Source organism: Helianthus annuus, chromosome 14, assembly GCF_002127325.2.
Source record: "Helianthus annuus cultivar XRQ/B chromosome 14, HanXRQr2.0-SUNRISE, whole genome shotgun sequence".
Lineage (NCBI taxonomy): Eukaryota > Viridiplantae > Streptophyta > Magnoliopsida > Asterales > Asteraceae > Helianthus > Helianthus annuus.
In genome coordinates, this window is record NC_035446.2 from 73329258 (window position 1) to 73350925 (window position 21668).

At 34.6% G+C, this 21668-nt stretch overlaps 2 protein-coding genes and 2 long non-coding RNA genes across 4 annotated transcripts; 1 reads left to right on the plus strand and 3 right to left on the minus strand.

The window, feature by feature from the left end:
• Positions 1-499: 499 nt before the first annotated feature.
• Positions 500-7731, minus strand: LOC110908470 (acyl-coenzyme A thioesterase 13). Its single transcript, XM_022153419.2, has 4 exons — positions 7434-7731; positions 7192-7338; positions 874-1024; positions 500-778 (listed from the first exon to the last, which is right to left on the minus strand). The coding sequence occupies exons 1-3, from the start codon at positions 7602-7604 to the stop codon at positions 881-883; spliced, it is 462 nt and encodes a 153-aa protein (XP_022009111.1). The 5' UTR covers positions 7605-7731; the 3' UTR covers positions 500-778; positions 874-880.
• A 1-nt stretch (position 7732) lies between these two features.
• Positions 7733-13166, plus strand: LOC110905484. Its single transcript, XR_002573165.2, has 4 exons — positions 7733-8339; positions 8462-8577; positions 8650-8829; positions 13036-13166. It is a non-coding gene; the product is annotated as an uncharacterized LOC110905484 (long non-coding RNA).
• Positions 10272-14751, minus strand: LOC110908471. Its single transcript, XR_002574627.2, has 6 exons — positions 14411-14751; positions 12372-12451; positions 12038-12158; positions 11715-11811; positions 10954-11082; positions 10272-10848 (listed from the first exon to the last, which is right to left on the minus strand). It is a non-coding gene; the product is annotated as an uncharacterized LOC110908471 (long non-coding RNA).
• A 1489-nt stretch (positions 14752-16240) lies between these two features.
• Positions 16241-20737, minus strand: LOC110908472 (acyl-coenzyme A thioesterase 13). Its single transcript, XM_022153421.2, has 3 exons — positions 20393-20737; positions 19144-19290; positions 16241-16574 (listed from the first exon to the last, which is right to left on the minus strand). The coding sequence occupies exons 1-3, from the start codon at positions 20567-20569 to the stop codon at positions 16431-16433; spliced, it is 468 nt and encodes a 155-aa protein (XP_022009113.1). The 5' UTR covers positions 20570-20737; the 3' UTR covers positions 16241-16430.
• Positions 20738-21668: the final 931 nt, after the last annotated feature.

Consider the following 21668-nt stretch of genomic DNA (forward strand, 5'->3'; position numbering starts at 1 on the left):
TATGGAGCCATAATTAAATTGAGAGTTTTTAGGAGATAATAAAGAAAAGATAAAAGTAATGTAATCTAATTACAATTTCATAATTATCTTATAATTATAATAATTATCTTTACTTTTAATTATCTAGATAATTAACAATATATATATATATATAATTATAATTAACAACTTTAATTATAACATTAAATCCGGCTCTCCGTAATTATTCTAAATAATTACCCGTTTCTTTTATTACGCTTATGATTTCGTGATCCGGTGATTAACGATTAAAACACCGTTAAATGTTCGTTGCCCAAAGTGTAACTCTTTGGGTCGTACATTGACGGCAACAATGAATTATAATCGACAATTGAACATTATATCCAACAGTAACATGAGTCGTTATGAGTTGGCATCTACGGCTCCTCTCCGCTTTATATAAAGGAGTGCATCTACATTGTAACTAACCTTTTGATCAAGTGAGAGTCTCATACTACTGTTTCATCGAGAACACAGAATAAATTCCACACATACTTAGATTCATGGAGAGAAACACTTCTGGTGTTCCGAGAACACCCGACAACTTGTGGTCACATTATCACTTATACACAACCTTTACATCCATCACGATATTCACAGCCGAAGATCAAACACATGCAACTTGGGAAATACTTATACACATCAAACAAAACAAACTTACTACATAACATCATGGTTCACAGAACCATACAAGTAGAAAACCTAAAAAAACCATAGTTTAGGTAAAAGATGTATATGATCATCGTGTCTTCTCATCAACCTATGATACAAAGTTATAGAAAATATTTAAAATATCATTTAGTTTATAAATATGTAGAGATGCTACGAGGATCTCTTTCTACACGAGAAGAATACCTGCATTTCATAATTTACTTGATACAACAAGGTATTTGGTATGCCGCCCTTGCGCAAATATGTTTCCAGTCTTTCTATTTCTAAACTCTACGGTTGAAACAGCAACAACCTTCCCAACACGCAATGTCTTTGCTTCTATTTCAATCTCATCCTGCAAGAAAATTAGTGTTGTATAAATGTCATTTACATTTGTGCCTACCATGATTGTAATCTAATCTACATGGTTTTACATGCCATATAACTCACATAATACAAAATAATTTGAAGTAGAGTACAACTAGACCCTCAGGGGCGGACCTTATGTTGTCCGAGCCGTAGCACGGACTACGGCTCAACTTTTTATCGGTAGTGTAAATTTTTTTTTTTTCGGTTTTTATACTAAGGATACCCCTGAACAACTACGAGGACACCCCTGTAAGCCCAAATCAATTGAAAATAATAAGCCCAAATCCCAATTGCCCAATATGTTAGCCCAAATCAAATGAAGATTGTAAATAATAAGCCCAATTGCCCAATATGTTAGCCCAAAATAATAAAAGATTGTAAATAATTGTCCAATTGCCTTGAAGTTTTAATGCACGACACGGCACAACTACGAGGATACCAATCAATTGAAAATAATAAGCCCAAATCCCAATTGTCCATTTCGTCACACTATAAGTGATGGTGATAATTTGCAAACTTGAATAGAATAAGTGATCTTGCGCGTGTTATGGTTGAAACGGGAACGCATAATTCTTTTCCTTCAGTTTATCGGTTAGTGAAGCTAGCTTTGCTTTTACCGGTTGCAACCACAACCGTTGAAAGATGTTTTTCGAAATTGAAGCTTGTCAAGACGGATTTACGCAATCGAATGGGCCCGGAATTTTTGAATAATGCTATGGTTTGTGCGGTCGAAAAGGATTTTTTACGTGAAGTAAAAGACGACAATGTGATGGAATGATTTCAAACTATGAAAAAACGAAGAGGACAAATCTATTAGATATTTGTTTTACTTTATTTATTTATTGTCGTTTTTTAATATTGTACGATTGCACGGTGAAAAAAAATTTAGGATACCCCTGAGTTAATGTTCTAGTTCCGCCACTGTAGACCCTTATAAGCACTTATGCATAGTACTGATCGGATATACTAAGGGGGATAAAAAGGTAGTTAACTTGTTATGTGGTCACGTAACTTGCAAGCGGCTATCGTTATTCCCTATTTAAAATTGGTACGACAGATATACCTACACATGTATGTACATGTGGGTGAGGTTCGGCTAGAAAGTCCAAGTTTCCTAAAAAGTGTAAAAAGTCATAAAACACAATAATTTCAGGCATAAAACTCACAAATAATAGAATGAATATTTCTAAAACACCATATTCAAACTCTAATAGTCCATAAAAACTTCAAACGCACCATCGTATAACTATGAATATAAAACACAAAATGCTAAACAACATAAAACACAATAATATTTGTCATTCCATACTCAGAGCCTTAACATCTAAAACACAACACAAAACCCACATACATGATGTTTTAGTAATCTTCATCATATTATTTGTGGGTTTTGGTGTGTTTTATGGTTGACATTATGGTGTTTTATGACTTTTTACACTTTTTAAGAAATTTGGACTTTCTGGGCAACTCCTAGCCATGTACATGTATATATACACATAATAGTTATAGACTCGCGTATAACATGGGTTGAAAAAAAGACAATATCTTACATAAACCCGTGTAACACACGATATTATAATCAAGTGACTTAGATAATAATAATGCATAATTATAATAATATAATAATTACAAATAAATAATAATAACAATAACAATTTTTCTCATATGTCCCTGAGGTTTGCATTTTTTTTTGTCATTTTCATCCAGTTCATTAACTTCATAAAATAAGTCAGTTAAATGAGGGCATTTTTGTCGTTTTACTTATTTAATTTATTGTTTTTTAAATACAAATACAATCCACCCCATTAATTTATTTTACTAGTCTATATCATGGTTGTAAAAGTCGCTAGGCGCTCCCTAGTCGGATTCGGGTGTACTCGGGAGGTACTCGGCCTAGGCGGAGATTATTCGGGGAGTGATTGGCCTGGGAGAACAGTACTCGGGCCTCGGCAGCCTACCTTGTAGCGAGTATTCGGGGAGTACTCAGAGCCTAGGCGGGACTTTTACAACCATGGTCTATATGACCTTAAGGAGCTATGTAAATATCTTCTACAATAATGAGATTTAACTTAATTATTGTTGATATTAAATTACAAAAATAAATTAAAATATAATGTAAATTATAAAATATAATTTAAATTTTAAACTATATATCATATTCGTTTTTATAGGTTTATTGACGTTGCAGTATAAAATTCGTTGAATACATAGTTATATTCGTAATAAAGTATTTTTTTTGTATCGGACATCACATGTGTTATATATTAATAATAAAAATTGGATATTAATCTAATATATTATTAATAAAATAAAAATATTGCTAAATTAAGAGAAACCTACGTGTAGTTATTCGTTGAAACATTATTAGGTTAGATTAGACAATTTAGATCTATAAGTATATAATATAATTTGGTTTGATCCACAATGATTAAAAATAAAAACTTTATCACATATGAAAATAAAAATAAATAAATATAATACTATAATAATATAAACTAATTATTTTTCATGTATTACGTATTTATCTATGGTTATGTATTGATTAATAAATTGAATATATTAATATGATATATATCAATACATATTTATTTTGTTGTGTATAGATTAATAATAATAATAGTAATTATTATTATTATTATTATTATTATTATTATTATTATTATTATTATTATTATTATTATTATTATTATTATTATTATTATATTATTATTATTATTATAATGCATGAGAGAGGGAAATTTTAAGATACCCAAAAAATAATTTTTTTCCATCTCAATTTATAAAAACACTCCTAAAATAAGAGTAAATTGGTCTTTTAAACAATAATTACATTTTAGCCCCCATCTTATTACATTTAAATCCCAGAGATTTAACATAATTATACGTATTAGTTACATTTTCTCCACCACAAGTATTCTTGCCATATCTTATAAACTATAATGTTAAAAAAAAAAATTCAAAAGTAGCGTGACAACCTACTTATTTTTGTTGATGTTTTGATAGTTGTCTTCGTCAGTATTGACGTGTTGATTAAAAGGTACAAGTAGATAATTCCTTAGTGTACAAGTGATTAAAGCCCAACGTACTTAGTCATTATTCCAAAATGTTTAATAGCTACATAATATCAAGTGATTAAATACCATCAATTGAATCATCTTATCTAGATTATACTTTAATCCATCATCTTTAACAAATTTATAAATAATCAGTTAGTAGTTAGTAGTTACACGTTATCCCTTATAAAAAACTGACTACCCCACGATTTTTTGACGGTCATAACTTTTTGGTACATTAATATATATTTTTTTAAATTACACCAATAAACGAGTATGTTATTCTCTTTAATTAAAGTATAGTATTGCTATAGTTTTTAACTAAAAAATTGATATGTTACATGATTAACAGTGTCTAAGGGTAAGTAGTAACTGAATTGTTAATCAAAACTAAACGGAAATCAACAAAAAACTGAGTTAATTGAAAACTGATTAATCGAAACTCGAATTAACCAAAAACGATTATCGTTTTTTTTTTGTACCCTCATTTAACCAAAATTAACTAAACCAAACCATTCATATTTTCATGTATTTCTAGCTTTTATACCCGCAGTTCATGTATTTCATATATTTATACCCATATTTTGTGTATTGTTACCTCCATTTCATGTACCTATACATCCATTTTGTGTATTTATACCTAGATTTTTTATATTTCTAATCAAAAGATTAGCCCAAGTTTGGTTTAGGTTATTAACCAAAATTCAATGAATCAAACCAAACCGATTAACTGAAAATGGATTGGTTAATAAAATAGACAAATAGCTGACCTCGATTTCGGTTGAGGATAATAATCTAATCAACCGAAAAATTCACACTGTGGCAATGTCTGTGTTTTCCACCGTATCGAGCGCGCACCTATCGGTTATTAAGCAAAACCGGGGTTATCGGTGAGCAATAACTAAATTGTTAACCTAAACCAAATTGAAAATAGACGAAACCGAACCAAAATCAACCAAAAACTGAATGAACTAAAAACTGGAAACCAAATTAACCAAAAACCGGTTATCAATTTTTTTGTATTCTCGTTTAACCAAAATTAGCCGAACCGAACCGAATCATTCATATTTTTATATATTTCTAGCTTTTATATCTCTAGTTCATATATTTTATATTTCATATCTCTATTTTATATATTTATACTTTCATTTCATTATTTATACCCCAATTTAAGATGTTTCTAAGCAAAAGTTTTAGCCAAATTTTGGTTTTTGCTTTTAACTGAAAGTTAATGAACCAAACCAAAAAACCTTCAATCAAACTGAGTAAACCGAAGTGATTAACCGACAGTCGATTGGTTAATAAAATAGACTTACTAATGGCTTTGATTTCGGCTTTGGTTGAGGACAATAATCGAACCGACCGAAACCATGCACAATACATTGAAATGGATTGCCTGATCACTTCGTTTTTTATATATATTTATCACAATTATGCTACAATAAATATTATATGAATAAAAAACTATCGAAAACGAGTATCGCAATGTGATGTGTCGCTCCCGCCGCATCGCGCAGACATCGTGCTAGTAATAAATTAAAGGAGAGAATGTCCCGTGACATCAAGATAAATTTATGGAGATAATGTCATGTGACATTAACCTATCCCTTATTAGTATCTATACATATAATAAAAGAAACCATGTTAGGGACACATGGCGTTCTATGAGACATTCTTAATTATTTTTCTAAATATTTATTATGGAAAGTTAATTATTGATAATATTAAATTTAAATTTAAAATTTATAGAAGAGATTTTAATGATAAAGACAAAGATAACTGATAATAATATATTAATTATTATAATCATATATAAATTATTAAAATCTAAAAAAATATAATAGCGTTTTAAATATTTAGAGTGAATTACATAGTTAGTCCATGTGGTTTGCATAAAATAACATACTTAGCTACTAATAGTTTAAAAACACCTTCTAAGGTATTAACTTTTCATTTTGTAACGTTTGGAGGTATTAACTACTAGGGTATTAACATAATTAGTCCCTATGGTTTGCACAAAATAACATACTTAGGTACTAATAGAATGTGATTTTAAACATACAAATAACGTTAATACCTCCAAACGTTACAAAATGAAAAGTTAATAAGAATGTGATTTTAAACTATTAGTACCTAAGTATGTTACTTTGTGCAAACCACAGGAACTAACTATGTAATTAACTAAAATATTTGTAAAGATAAAGATTTTATTTAGTTGGTAGTTTTAATCGTTTTTAGATTTGATGATAAGGACAAGGATAACTAATAATCACATATTAAAATAAAAATATTTATTTTAATCAATTGTTTCGTTAAAAAGATTTATTCAATACATGTAGAACATATATATTTTTTATACATGTGGTATAATTAGAATCCTACTTTTAATAAAGGATCTCATTGTCCCGTTTTACACTCCAATGAAATAATAATATTACATCATAATATCCAGCTTATCTCTTGTATATTTAATATTTTTTACTAAAATATTTCTTTTTTTTTTTCTGCTGATTATCCAACATCAAGTAATACGTAAGTTTCTAACCTAATAATAAATAAAAAAACAAAGTAAAATGTTATAAACCATGTAATACACAACTTTCTAACCTAATAAAAAAGTGAGATGTTACAATAAGTAAATAGTATCTCAAAGTTCATTTTGTTAGAAAACACATCTTGATGACTAAATGTGTTAACAGATTACATTATTCGTGTAAGACATGTGTTTATTCAAATCATGCAATACACGAGTTTTTAAAAGATGTAACTATTTTATTACTTAGTATATAAAGTTATATTTATTCAACCCGTGTAATACACGGGGTTCTAACCTAGTTAGATATATAGTAAGGACAACCATCACTAGTGCTCTATGATGGGCACGGGTGAGTTTTCCCCTCTAGGTCTCAAGTTCGAGTCTGGGTGATAAGGTTTTCTCATTGAGGGGTTTAAATTGGGGATCTATTGTGCGAGGGGCCCTCTTAGGCAGACCTGATTAAAACAACGTACGCTAGACCTCCGACATTCGCGAATAATTCACACCTTAAAAAAAGATATATATGTAGTAAGGAATTGATGAAAAAAATACAGAGATACATACCCCAACATAAGCAGAATCCAAGTAGGAAACATTAATCTCCATTGAAACTCCAGAGCTGGTGGCATTGTTTATAGTCGGAATCACAACTCCACCCACCACATCCACCAGCGCCGCCGTTGCTCCGCCATGCAACAAACCATCGGCGTTCTTCAATTCCATAATTTCAAAAACCGTAAAGATATTTTAATATGTTGTTCATTCATCTCCCCAACAATTACAAATGAACAAACAAACAAACTAACCAGCAACCGAGGAGGGACTTTCATGGAGCAGATGACCCGACCACGCTCGACGAGATCAACTTTAAGGCCTGACTTGATAAGTGGTTCGAAGGTCGCTAAAGGTGTGGAATCAGTATCATTTGATGATGCACTGGTTTTCTCCAAGTGGTTCTTCACCCATTTAAAGTCCATTGTCGTGTTTTGGATTTTATGTTTTCTTCTTCTTCTTCAGGCTTACTGCCTACACATCATTGATGAAACTTCATCAAGTCAGTTTTAATTTTTAAACATTGATTGTTGACTGGTGAGGGCAAAAGCAAAAGTCTGGGTGGTATAAAGTTAAAGATATGGTCCATGATTCGTTACATATGCACGCAATTATTTGATTAGTTGCTTTATGCTCAAGCCTGACTTTATTAATATTTTCATATTGGGTACCTAAATTTTAGAAATTAAATTGGTGTTCCTTATTGTTCACAAGCGGATAACAGTGGTGGTTTTTACTAAAATCGGATGAGAAATAGTGGTTTTGTAAAGCATCGTATTATTTGTACACCCAGTTTTCTTATTTTGACACCCAGAACCAATTCTCAAAGTTAGACAAAGCCTGCCATCTTTATCACATCTTAACGCTAAACAAGTCGTGTAGAGCTACTTGACTCGTATTAGGTACGGGATAGTACGTTGTCTTTCAACACTGACAGAAAGGTGATGGATGTGATGATACGGCAACCCTATACGACTTGTATAGAGCTATACAAGTAGCATAGAAGTCTGGTGAATGATTGGTTTTGACATTCTTTCTCCTTTTTAAACGAAGAAGAAACATTCGGATCATTTCATTTGAAGAAAACTCTCACAATTCAAACAATACATCTTTTGAATTTCCAACACAAGCATGTTAGCGATGTCTTGGTTCGGCCTCAGGTACGTTTTTGGCGAATCATCATGCAACATGAGCACGTTTGTTCAGGAAAACAATCTGGTATACTATTTATTAATTTGTTTTGTTTGTTTTGTTAATGAAATATTTACCACCGTTATTTTAGGAGGGGTCTGTCATCCCTGATTCTTATGAAGGAGAGTAAATGATGATAACGCGGAGGAGGTCGTGTTCGGCGTTCGTTCTTATCCTAAGGAACCCTTATTGCCAAACCTGATCGAGGTAAGTGTTTATTTACTTATTTGAATTAGGTGTTAGATTTACCGTCACCTTTTACTCATTGACGTCTTTCAGTTTGCTGTGCCTGACGGTGAATACGATTACGGGTATTTGGGTTACAGACACGGATATGAGGCCTCGTACGGACAACAAAACTATGGCAACAACAAAGACAGTGGTGAGTCGTCTTACGCCCAGGAGTCATTGGTTGACGAGCAACCCGCTTATCCGCAAGTTTCTTACGAAACTAAGTAGGTACGAATGTTATATATTTTGTTAAAACAATATAAGTTAAATTGTTATATATTTTGTTAAAAGGTATTATAAATGTTATATATTTTATTAAAACTAGTATCTAGGACCCGCGCTTTGCAGTGGGACCGTTAAGTCGAACAAAAATAAACGTAAAAATGATGAATCACGCACACACGTTACGGCGTGTTAACTCGCCAAAAATAGACCGAAAAATTAAAACATTGAAAAGAATAACTAAGTCGACAAAGGACTTGCGAGTTTCGACGAAGTTGTTAAACTGTAAAAAAATAGACGTAAAAATGTTGAATCACACGCGCGCATTGCAGTATGTCAACTCGAAAAATACAAAACGATAAATTTGTAAAAATTGTAAAGTATGGGAACCAAAGTAGAAAGTGGAAAATTGTTGGGACTAAAAATAAAAAAAATGTTTGTAACAAATATGTAAAAGACGAAAACTATATGGTTAAAAGTGTAAATGATTAACATTGTGAGGGTTTAAAGTGCGAAAGATAAAAAAATAAAAGGGTTAAAAATTACTAGTAAATAAAAATTAAAAAAAAAAGTGTTTATGTGGGAGGAGAGTCAAAACTAACACTAGTGAATTGTGTGGAGTTGAGTGAAGTGGGTAGCATTGTTGTGGTTTGATAGTGGAGTGAGTGGTGACCAATAAAAAGTTACAAAAATTAAATATTAACTTGTGAGAAAGCTTGAAAGTTGATAATTAATAATGGATTAATAGATAAATTATATTGTTATATATATATATATATATATATATATATATATATATATATATATATATAGGGAAACGATAAATATAAAACTTATTTGGGGGTGAGAAAACCTAGTAAATCTTATTGTGTCCATTGATCTAGATGATTAAATGATTGGGGAAATAAGATGTTATTTTGATTTAAATTTATTACTTTCTTATGTTGAAAAGTGGTTTGAGTGGTATTTTGGTACATCTAAATGTTTCTCTCTTTCCTCATGTGTACTTCTCCTGCAACTTTTGTTTCCTTCTTTTTCTAGTTCTTATCTTCTTTCTATGTCTTCTTCCCAATTTATTTCACCCTCAATTGAAAAGAGAAACCATACCAATTGTTCGCATGTGTTCCTTATTCACAATTCTTATCGGTGGGTGAACGGCGGCAGGATGGAGGTTTTTAGAGAGAGAAAGTTGATGTTTTTGAGAGAGAAACAAACCATCTTCATCGTGTTCATCTGGAACACCAAGAACACACGCACAAGTGTGTGAGAGAGAATTAGATTTGAACCTAAACTACCTTGATTTTAGAGAGATACAACAATCTTCATCGTGTTCATTGGGCGGTTCTAGATCCGGTAAGTGTTTTAGAGAAAGAAAGTTGTTGTTTTAGAGAGAGAAACAACAATCTTTATCGCATTCATCTGGAACACCAAGAACACATGCATAAGTGTGTGAGAGAGAAGCAGGTTAAATAGAAGTATGATGAATGCAAAAGTATGATGAATCTAACGTCTGCTATGGATTAACAGATGATGTAGTTCAACAGAGGATGTTTAACATAAGAGCTTTAACAGATGATGATCAACAGATGATAAGGTCTGTTGAAGCAAAGTCTGTTCAACAGATCCTAATGTAGCTCAGATCCTAACAGTGCTTAGGGCCTAGCAGATGTTAGGAATCTGTAATAGTGCTTAGCCTCTAACAAATGTTAATGTATCTCAGATCCTAACAATTTTCCTACTAACCAATTCATTATATTTGCATGCATCCACTAACAATAATATACAACCCTACTACTTGTGAAACACATGAATTCAACAATAATATTCAAATTGTAGCAATTACATACCAAATTCATCAGTTTAGATGATTCAAATTGTAGCTATAATATACCAAACTTTTAACCACAGCAGGTTAAAACAAAAGTTAACAAACATAAATAAAAACCACAAAGAGTCTTCAAAATAAGTGGTTTTTACTTTCCATTCAGACTTCCTCCAGAATCCTTCCATAACATCACCAACAACCTTGCAACAGATCACAAAACAACTAATGAATATTTATTCAACCTGTTATTATATTTCCGGAAATAAAGAGTATAGTTATGATTTCCAGAAAGTAACAAAAATTACCTTTCAATTTCTTTACGCGTTCCATGCTGTATAACAGCCATCACATGCTCATGAGCTGGCATTTTAGAGATGAATTCGTTAAACTGCAGAGCATAATCATTCCACACAGTACATCACAAAACCGTAACCCTACATGAAAACAATATTCGTTTAACCATAAACTAAACACTAATTTATGACCAATTTTTTACAATCCATAAAATCAAAACTAAATTGAATGAATAACAACATAAAATCAAACGAAATTTATAACCATTTATTAAAGTAGTAAATGAGCAACAAATTAACTAACATATTCACTTGAAGAATAAATTGTTGATCTCATTTATTACCATGATTCAACATTAGATACAAACATTGTTAATCTCATTTATTAGCATTACCAAATTCCACATTAAATACCAACATTCTTGATCTCATTTATTAACATCATTCCACACTACATACAAACAATCATTTGTACTAGGGATGAGTTCGGTATCGTCCGGTACCGAACCGGTACCGATACCGAAAATCCTCAAAAGTGGGTACCGGTACCGAATATACCCGGTTCGGTACGGTTCGGTACCGGTACGGTACCGGTTTTTGAGGGTAAAAATCGGTAAATACCGGTACCGAACCGGTACCGAAATGCTAAAAGTCGGTACCAAATCGGTATCGAAAAAGTACCCGGTTCGGTAAATTTGGTACCGGTACCGGTATCGGGAACGAATTGCTCATCCCTAATTTGTACATGACTGAACATGTAAACGACAACTTACTCCAAGTCTTGAATATCGTTATTCATCCTCTTAGTTTCTTTTGGAGGTCGGCCAACGAATTCAAGATCTCCACACCAAACCACAGATCCAGCAACATCTACATGATCACATTATACAACAGGGTAAGTAAAAATTTCCAATTTTATATAGAGAAGACATGATTACAAAAATATACACTACCAACACTCAAAGATTTTATGCCTCTCCTTGAAAAATATCTTGATAAGCTCTAAAGTTGAAACCAAACTCAACACCTTGCCAATCTCTCACAGGTGTAACAGCTGTGCATCGATAAAAGTTGATTTTATGGTCATGTGCTCTACCTTTATATAAATCTTTATTTTCACCAACACCGAATTTCGACAGAATAACAACATCTTCTTGAAGTTGTCCATTAAAAACAGGTATCGAATAACTTTTAATACTTCCTTAAAACTTAGCACCCTGAAGAACATTTAAACAAAGTATTTTTTTAGCATACAAACCTACAGTTTCTGATAAAAAGAAAAAATCAAACAATATACATCCTCAATAAACTACCGTACAAAACTCAGGAACATTTATAATAGAAACCTATAAAGCATAGAAATAGGAAATGACACATATACATCCATGGAATCATTTATACACGAACGGAAAAACACAAATACATATTACCTTTTCATCAATGAAGATGAGATCCATTTTATAACCTTGATTCCATTTTTGGATGGTCCTTGCTTTCATGTGCCACAAATCTTTCTCAGGATTCAAATCGTTAACAAAACTAAAATTGTTAATCTCAGCTGATGTTGACATGTTTCTAATTCAGAATTTGGAATGAATTCAAATTTCAAAATTCCAAATCAGAGAAGATGAGATTGTAATAAAATATGAAGAGGGAAATGAGAAAAAAAACTTTATATAAAAAGATGATTGGCAGAAGTGAGTAAGTGACATGCATTAATTGCAAATTACATATTCCAATGTATTTTGAATTTGAAATTGCCAGCAATTAACCTCTGCTGATATAAAGGCATTGTATCAACCTTCAACCTCTGCTGGCTTTTAAACTATGGATGGATATGGGCAGAGGTTTTGATGGCAGAGTTTTAAATAGATTTTAAAGTGATTTTATATATTAACACTTATGATGCAATAATGACATATGAAAGACATTGTTGGAGAGCCTCTATGGCTGCCACATCAGCTTTTCTTATGTCATTGCGTTTTCTCCTTTTATAGAAAGTATAGATAGATATGCTCTTCTATGTCGCACATTGAACAATATTCTAATTAATTTTTCTTAATACATCTCAATGTGTATATTTGTTTTGGACAGGTTGTTGTGGAGAAACTTAAAAACAATGTTATAGGTGACAAGATTGATCCTGTACTAAATTTGGATTCTAGTATGGGAGTTTAAGCCACTTAATTATTCTCTAAGTGAGGGTATTTGGGCCTTTGAGGTTATGTTGCTTTATTTAAATTTTGGGTAAATTACTTTATAAGTCCCTGTGTTTTATTGGTTTTAATCACTTGAGTCTAAATGCAAAAAGTTTAACAAACCGAGTCCCCATAAGCATTTTCTTTAACCATTTGAGTCCAAATTTCTAACTTCATCCACTAATTCTGTTAAATATGAGGGTAATTTGTTCATTTACACACAAAGTACAAGTCTTATATGCACATCAGTACAAGTCTCTTCTCTCTCTCTCTCTAAACACCACCGCACAGCCACCATCCCCACCACTGCCCCACCGTCATCCCCACCACTGCCACCACCATCGCACTACCGCCACCAACAAACACCCACCATCACCGTCTCACCCCCACCACCAGTGCCGCCCCACTGCCACCACCATCCCACTACCGCTACCTCCCCAACAATTATGTTCACATATTTTTTTTTTTTTTTTTTTGAACGGCAAATTTGGATCACTGACGGACCACTGGAGTATCATCGTGCCACCAGAGGAACCACCCGATCATATCCATCTCCACTAGGCATAATGCCACACCAATTCAGGAGGAAACCCAATAAACATGGGAAAACCCCCCTTGTGGGAATCGAACCCAGGACCTATTGGTCCCAAAGCCTTATCCCACCACCAAGATGCCACTAGGCTATAAAGCCATGGGCATTATGTTCACATATTAAATTCCTTTTCTACACTTCTAGTATCTGGAACTGTTTTAAGGAAACTATTAAAATTCCCATATAATTTTGAAGTTTAGTGGTGAAATGTTTGGCTTCCAAAGTCAAAGGGTAATCAGATAATAACTTTCAGTGCAAAGTAGTTGAAATTCAGATATACCCATGATTAATCGTTGTAAAATAAATAAAAAAGGCTATAAATTTCTTCAAATCATGACTGTAATCACTGTAATTTGATAAGGAATGATGATAAAACCTGAAGAAGTCAAAGGAGAATGAAATAAAGAGGGGTGAAACTTATTGTTGAAGAAGGTGAAGCTAGGGTTGGGTATTGCTTGAACTGCTCTTATGGTTGAACCGAAAATACGATTCACCACCAAAAAAACTAAAAAAAATATAAAATGAACAACGAGCTTATTCTTTCTTTCCTTCATCATCATTATTGAAGGTGAGATCGATGGGTCTTGGGTTTTTGATAGCTTCCGATGGTAGACGACAAACAATATTATAGGCTTTGAAATCAGAGTCGGAGAAAATGAGATCTTGAAGTGGAGCTTACCAGAAAATGGTCTCTAGTGTCCAACAAATATGGAGAAATAAAGATCGATGACCAGAAAATAGTGCAGGTAAATGGTGACTGACAACAACGGTGTAAGGTAGTAGTCACAGGTGAGCTTTAATCGTCTCCGATTTGGCTTTCATTCTTCGGTAGCATTTTCCGATGTGGTGCAACGGTGGTGGAGGGGCTACAATGGTGGTGGTGCTGCGGTGTTGGTAGAGGTGGTGGTGCTACGATGTTGGTGCGGCGATGACGGTGGTGGTTCTGGTGGAGTGGTGATGGTGGTGGTTGTTTTGTTGAGAGAGAAGATAAGAGAGAGAAAGTGATTAGGTAGAGGGAGAGATGTGAATCTGGAGATACAGAGATATGTGAATGGATGGAATTTGTTTATATATTTAATAATAGTTTTAATAATAATAAAATGGTTTTTTTAAGTACAAGGGTAATTTGGTCATTTAACAAAAGTAACAGAATAATTCTAACAGTGTTAAGAATTTGGACTCAAATAGTTAAGAAAAGTGGCTATAGGGACTCAGGTCGTTAAACTTTTTGCTTTTGAACTCAAGTGGTTAAAACTCATAAAAAAAAGAGACTCAAAAACTAAGTTACCCTTAAATTTTTTTGTATAATCATATTTTACTTTTTTTGTTACTTTCTAGATATGGATCTTCGAGGTTTTCCAATACCCTAGGAAGGAGAATAGGGGGAAAACAATGCTAGAGAATCAGTTACAGAAGTTGTTGGTTATGACACGTCTGCGAGTTTAAGCACACGTGTTGATGCAAGTATTCTTAACTTTTTCTTTTTAATCACTTTAATTTTTTTTCCCGAAATTTCATTTCAATTATACTTGCCAAGTTACTTCAAAACAGAAGGTGGACGGGCAACAAGTTGTGTCATCACGCCTTTCTCAATTACAAAACCTAATCTACCAAAGACAAAACTCTACCCCTGAACAATTGCTGTTGTTCATAATCCAAAGGTGTTTTAAAATCGTTCATGTTCGGGCAGGCCCCAAATTAAATGGGCCACTTTCACATTCTCAAGGTGCATAATAATCAATAGGTCACGAGTTAGTATATTTCTGTTGTAATCCAACAACTAGGGATGTAGGATGTAGGCTACGGAATTCTAGGGATGATATCTTGGGAGAAATCGTTTTGAGTATATTTGAATTTCTGTAGGGGCAACACTTTGGTTTCAGTAGTTTGTTAAAAGGTGATTCAATTCTATATTTAATTATGGTTGCTAAATGCTAAATTTTGTTGAGCTATGTTTTATCTTTTGACAAAAATGCAAATTTTGTGAAAAGTGGAAACTATACATGTCTCACTTTTAGTTATAATTTTTTTTAGAAATATTGGTATTGCTTTAGATGTTTCTCTCCATTTTTGCCTTTAGATTTGTTTTTCTTAATAATATTTGCCACATTTAGATGTGATGGAAGGGTTTGGTACTAGCTATGACACCTAGGAGCCCATTGATGGTTTGAGGTTAGTTTTATGTTTAAAACTCGTCACGTAACGTGCATCAAAAAAAAAAAAAAAGTATCTGCAGCAATGTGCGAGCATTCCCACTAGTTACTAGAAACGAGGGTATCATTTATCATAGCCCATGTCTCACCAAGCCCAACATATATGAGTCAATTACCAAGAAATCCACACAACACTCTGTTAAGTGTTACACCATATCTAACTTTCCAAAATATAGTAGGTGACAAAATTAGATTAAACCCTACCGGGTTGAGCCCACTATACAAACTGGGTTAAGTCCATACAATTAACCAACACTATAATCACAATATACAGACATGTATCCTATAAGTTTGGATCTTTATATTTTTAAATTACACATATTTTTAAAACAATTAAACTTTTATAAAATAAACTTGTCACTTTTTTTAAAAAAAATCGGTGAATTCAGTTCCTACATGTGTCCACCGACTGTATCGTCGTAAATGCTTGAGGTCACCTTAGTGCACATATACAATCTTAATATCAATCATCATATGACCTGGATTTCATAATTTACTTGAAACCGCAAAGTACTTGGTATGCCGTCCTTGCGCGATCACTTTTCCAGTCTTTTTATTTCTGAATTCTACAGACGCAACAGCAACAGCCTTCCCAACACGCAACGCCTTTGTCTCTATCTCGATCTCATCCTGCAGCAAAATTATAGTCTCGTATAAACGTATCTAAATACAAAGTGCAAACAAAAGATTTTCAATATACATCAGCCAAGACCTTTAGGAGTACACATATATACTCCATTGCTTCAAGTACATTTCAATTAGAAAAATCAAACTGAAAATATAGCAAAATTAGTTGCATTAAGTTTACACCTACTTGATGACCCAAACTAGTTACTCTAGCCTTCAATTGGCACATAAGATGATCACATTTGTACATGCCTAGACACACACAAGTTAAGTAGAAAACCTCGAGAACCTATCACTTGAATGTAGTGAGTGCTAGTCTAATATAGTGGGTAGGGGGTGTACACGGGGTTGTTCGGTTCTTATTTGCCAGCCTAAACCAAAACCGAATTTTACGGTTATTATTATGTATTAACTAATTGGTTTTTGGAACGGTTCGGGTTGGGTTATGGGTTAGTTAACTGATGCTGTATTAGAACAAGCAGAAACAACACAGCCATTGATGTGACCTACAAGAATCATTTTTAAACAACCACATAAATAGGAAAAGAACCATATATAAAGGCTTGCAAATAATCGTCATCATCATCATACTCAGTAAATCCCACCAATAGCAAAGCTAACGTAGGGTCTGAGGAGGGTAAGATGTAGACAGCCTTACCTCTACCCCATAGGATTAGAGAGGCTGCTTCCAGTGAGACCCCCGGCTCGATAGTGGTTTTGCATCGAGCCTTGGACATAAGGCACATAACACTCAGTACTTAAGACAAAGGCCGATTAGTGCATGTACTCCCCTGTCTTTCGGCTATCAACGCCACCACATGATGCATGATTAACCATCCCCCTCTTTTAATGTTATTTTCACGAAATTAGTAAAATAACGTTAAAATTAGTGCACTTTCACTTTTGCCCCCCCCCCCCCCCCCCCCGAGTGCCCACGTTAAAATTAGTGCACTTTCACAGTTGCAAATAATATGGTGCAATAATACAGTATATATAGGTTAATATGTTGAATCAACCAATTTCACCTTTTTAACATGACCTGACCCGGACCCAAATTGACCTGCACCCATTTTGACCAGAACCCAAATTGACCCGAACCCATTCTAACACGAACCAATTCGACCCTTTTTTTTAAATGACCCGTTCTGACTCAAATCCCATTTTGACCCGTAACCCAACCCACCCATTTTGCCAGGTACATTGTCGATTGTGTGTAGAAGCTATCACGTGACTCATCATATATACAAGAGTATTGGGTTAACTTGCAGCTATCATATCAAACTTTGGTTCGGTTATGGAGCCATGGAGATCAGTTATTGTGTGCCGAACTGAAATGGACCTATCGGTTAATCTCAGTCTAAAAACCGAACAATCGGTTATGTCGGTTATCAACTATGTATGGTTACACAGAGTGTATTTGGTTTCAATGATACTTTGAGATTGATATTCCCAATATAAATAAGAGTACAAGCATATTTACAGGAGGTAATTACGAGCATATTTACGGAGGTAATTACGGAGATTGACTATAGTCTATATATACAACTTTGACTAAATTTAAATATATGCATTTAAATATTATTTACTAGTAGGTGTCGTTATACGCCCCCGCAAGATGGAGGATCCATCGGAGACTCCAATCTTGGATCGCAAGGATAAAAACGGAGCTCTTGAAAGAGGTTTTGTAAGCACATCCGCTAGTTGGTCGGTAGTGTTAATATGATGAACTTTTAAGGTACCCGCAGTCACTTGTTCACGCACAAAATGATAATCTAAAGCGACATGTTTCATGCGCGAGTGATACACCGGATTGGCACAGAGGTAGGTTGCGCCTGTATTATCACAGTAGAGCCGAGGAGGACCTTTAATCGATAAATGGTTTGTGGCAGTGATTTGGATCAAGGGTTTTGAGGTTGCCATGGGATTGGTTTGGTGAGGAAGAAGAGCAGCAGCAGCAAGGATCGAATGACTCGCAAGAGCTTTACAAAAGCTCTGATACCATATGGTTACACAGAGTGTATTTGGTTTCAATGATACTTTGAGATTGATATTCCCAATATAAATAAGAGTACAAGCATATTTACAGGAGGTAATTACGAGCATATTTACGGAGGTAATTACGGAGATTGACTATAGTCTATATATACAACTTTGACTAAATTTAAATATATGCATTTAAATATTATTTACTAGTAGGTGTCGTTATACTATGTTGATTTGGGTTTATCGGTATATCGTTTTTTGGTTTTTCACCTCTAATCGATTTGGGATTACAATTAATCGGTTTTTGCTTTCTCACCTCTAATAAAGGTAGAGAGAAAGAGAGTTTGTTATCCTTATGTATCATAGTTAAAACAATATGGTCCTCGGGAGTTCTCTATTTAGAATTTGGTTTGAGTCTATATGCACTAGCAGAGAATAGTGTTTATGTTGAAAATCCAATACATGTTTGCCAACTTATCAAAAACTTAACAAACGTATCAAATCCTCGTAAACACTATTTAGATCCGCTAGTTCAATCAACGGATCACCTAGTAGCCAAACATTTAAAAAACTCCAAACCAATACATACCCCAACACAAGCAGCATCCAAGTAGGAAACATTAATCTCCATTGAAACTCCGGTGTTTGTGTTGTTGTTAATAGTCGGAAATGCAGTTCCACCCACCACGTCCACCAGCGCTGCAATTGCTCCGCCGTGCAACGAATTATCCACGTTCTTCCATTCCATAATTTCAGAACAGTAAAATCAGTTATTAAATTCTAACCTCACGTTTAAACAAGCATAACTAACCAACTAATAGTAAATGAAGGAAAACTAGACTTTTTGATTTCCCCCAAAATATTTTTATTGGTCAACATGCATCATTCATTTCACCAAAAATCAGTGCCGGACCCAGGAATTATTATTCCTGGGTCCGGCACTGATTTTTGGTGAAATGAATGATGCATGTTGACCAATAAAAATATTTTGGGGGAAATCAAAAAGTCTAGTTTTCCTTCATTTACTATTAGTTGGTTAGTTATGCTTGTTTAAACGTGAGGTTAGAATTTAATAACTGATTTTACTGTTCTGAAATTATGGAATGGAAGAACGTGGATAATTCGTTGCACGGCGGATTCATTTCAACCATATTTTCAAGGGGTGCGGTTGGGTTTTTTATCAAAAATATACACTATTTTTTTTTTTTATCAAGGGTGCGGCTGCCCACCCACGACTGTGGGTAGGTCCTCCCCTGCCAAAAATCACAGATGAACAAAGTACTAAGTACTAACCAGTAAACGAGATGTGCTTTGGCTGTTCGGAACGTCCCGGTCTCGAGCCAAATGTGTGTGATTTGTGGTGACTATGCTGAATCTAGTGATCATATTTTTGTCTCGTGCTCTTTTGCTCAGATGATTTGGCAAATTTTGGCGAACTGGTGCGGGATTCCTCCTATCTATGCGTTTGGTATAAAGGATTTGCTTTCGTTGCACTCTTCAAGTTCGGGTTCGAGGAGGAAGCGGAAAGTCATTCATGCTGTTATTCTTGTGGCTTTTTGGAGTATATGGAAGTCAAGGAATGATGCCGTATTCCGACAGGAGGTACCAAATGTTTCGAAGTCTATGGAGGAAATCAAATCGTTGGCGTTCCTATGGGTGAAGAATCGTTCAAAAGTGGGGGCTTTATCTTGGGAGGATTGGTGTCGGTTCAAACTAGATGCTATGATTTGATGTAAAGTTTTTGGTTTGTTTTGTTTGGTGATAAACGTTGTATTTTGGTTTGTAGCATCTTGCTACTATTAATAAAATTTTCTGTCGGCCGTTCAAAAAAAACTAACCAGTAAACGAGGAGGGACTTTCATGGAGCAGATGACTCGACCGCGCTCGATGAGATCTACTTTAAGGCCCGACATGATCAATGGCTCGAACAAACTTGAAGGCACGGAAACAATATCATTTGATGATGCACCTGACCTGGTTTTCTCCAGGTAGTTCTTCACCCATTCATAATCCATTAATTGTTTTGTTTTTTGGATTTCTTGTTTTACTTTTCCGTCTTCTTCTTCTAAACACAGATCGTTGACTTCATTGGGCAAATCAAAAGTACGAGATATAAAAAAACATCTATTTTTTTTTTTTTTTAATTTCTTTAACCTTAGTGTATAAACTATAAAGGGCTTTCAACTATAGTGATATATGGGTTAAGTTATTCTACAAAGTCTTCTAATTGTAAGAAGTGTAAGAAAGATTTAGGGTCTGTTTGGTATGGTGTAATGGAATGGACGAAGGAATGAAATGGACCAGGTAATGGAATGGACGAGGGAATGCAATGGATCATTACCATTCCATGTCTTGTTTGGTTACCATGTGTGAATGAAATGAGTTATTATTGTGTATTATTCGGTAGGCAAGAAAAACGGAATAATAAAATCAGCGGTGAGTGGTGGTGGTGGTCGGTGGTAGTGATTGTGGGTGGTTATAGGTGGCGGTGGTGGGTGTCGGCGGCGACGATGGGTGGTGGTGGTGGCAGCGAGTGGCGGTGCGGCGGCGATGACGAGTGGTGGTGGTGGCAAAGTGGCTGTTGGTGGTGGGTGGTAGCAGAGGTGGCAGTTGGTGGTGGCGGCGGCGGTTGGTGGTGGCGGTGGTGGTGGCGCCGACGATGGTGGTGGGCGGCGGCGAGTGTCGTTGGCGGTTGGTCACAACTGTGGGTGATAATGGTGGCAAGTGGGTGACGCCGACGGCGGTGGCTGTTGGGGGTGAGGTGGTGGCGGGTGGCGGCGATGGCGTCGGTGGTGGGTGGTGGTGGTGGTGGGTTGTGGCGAAGGTAGTGGGTTGTGGTGTTGTTAATAAATGGTGCAAGAGGGGATGGAATGGAAAAAAAACATGGGGGGTGGAAGGAATGATTTTGAGGGAATGGAATGCATTTTGGAATGAGTGATTTCATTCCATTGACCAACCAAACACCCTTTTCTTCATTCCCTCGTAATCATCCATTCCATTCCATCTCTCATTCCAGCATACCAAACACTACCTTATAGAATGACAACTGTCTAATAACCTAAAACTAAACCCACTACATCACCACCAAAAACCTAAACACCCACCCCCACCCCC

Coding starts and splice junctions, on each gene's coding strand:
- LOC110908472 (XM_022153421.2), bottom strand. CDS start 20,569: ATGGATTATGAATGGGTGAAGAACTACCTGGAGAAAACCAGGTCAGGT. Junction 19,291..20,392: donor AAGTCCCTCCTCGTTTACTG/GTTAGTTTTTTT, acceptor ATGGAATGGAAG/AACGTGGATAATTCGTTGCA. Junction 16,575..19,143: donor TGGATGCTGCTTGTGTTGGG/GTATGTATTGGT, acceptor ATTTTGCTGCAG/GATGAGATCGAGATAGAGAC.
- LOC110908470 (XM_022153419.2), bottom strand. CDS start 7,604: ATGGACTTTAAATGGGTGAAGAACCACTTGGAGAAAACCAGTGCATCA. Junction 7,339..7,433: donor AAGTCCCTCCTCGGTTGCTG/GTTAGTTTGTTT, acceptor ATGGAATTGAAG/AACGCCGATGGTTTGTTGCA. Junction 1,025..7,191: donor TGGATTCTGCTTATGTTGGG/GTATGTATCTCT, acceptor ATTTTCTTGCAG/GATGAGATTGAAATAGAAGC.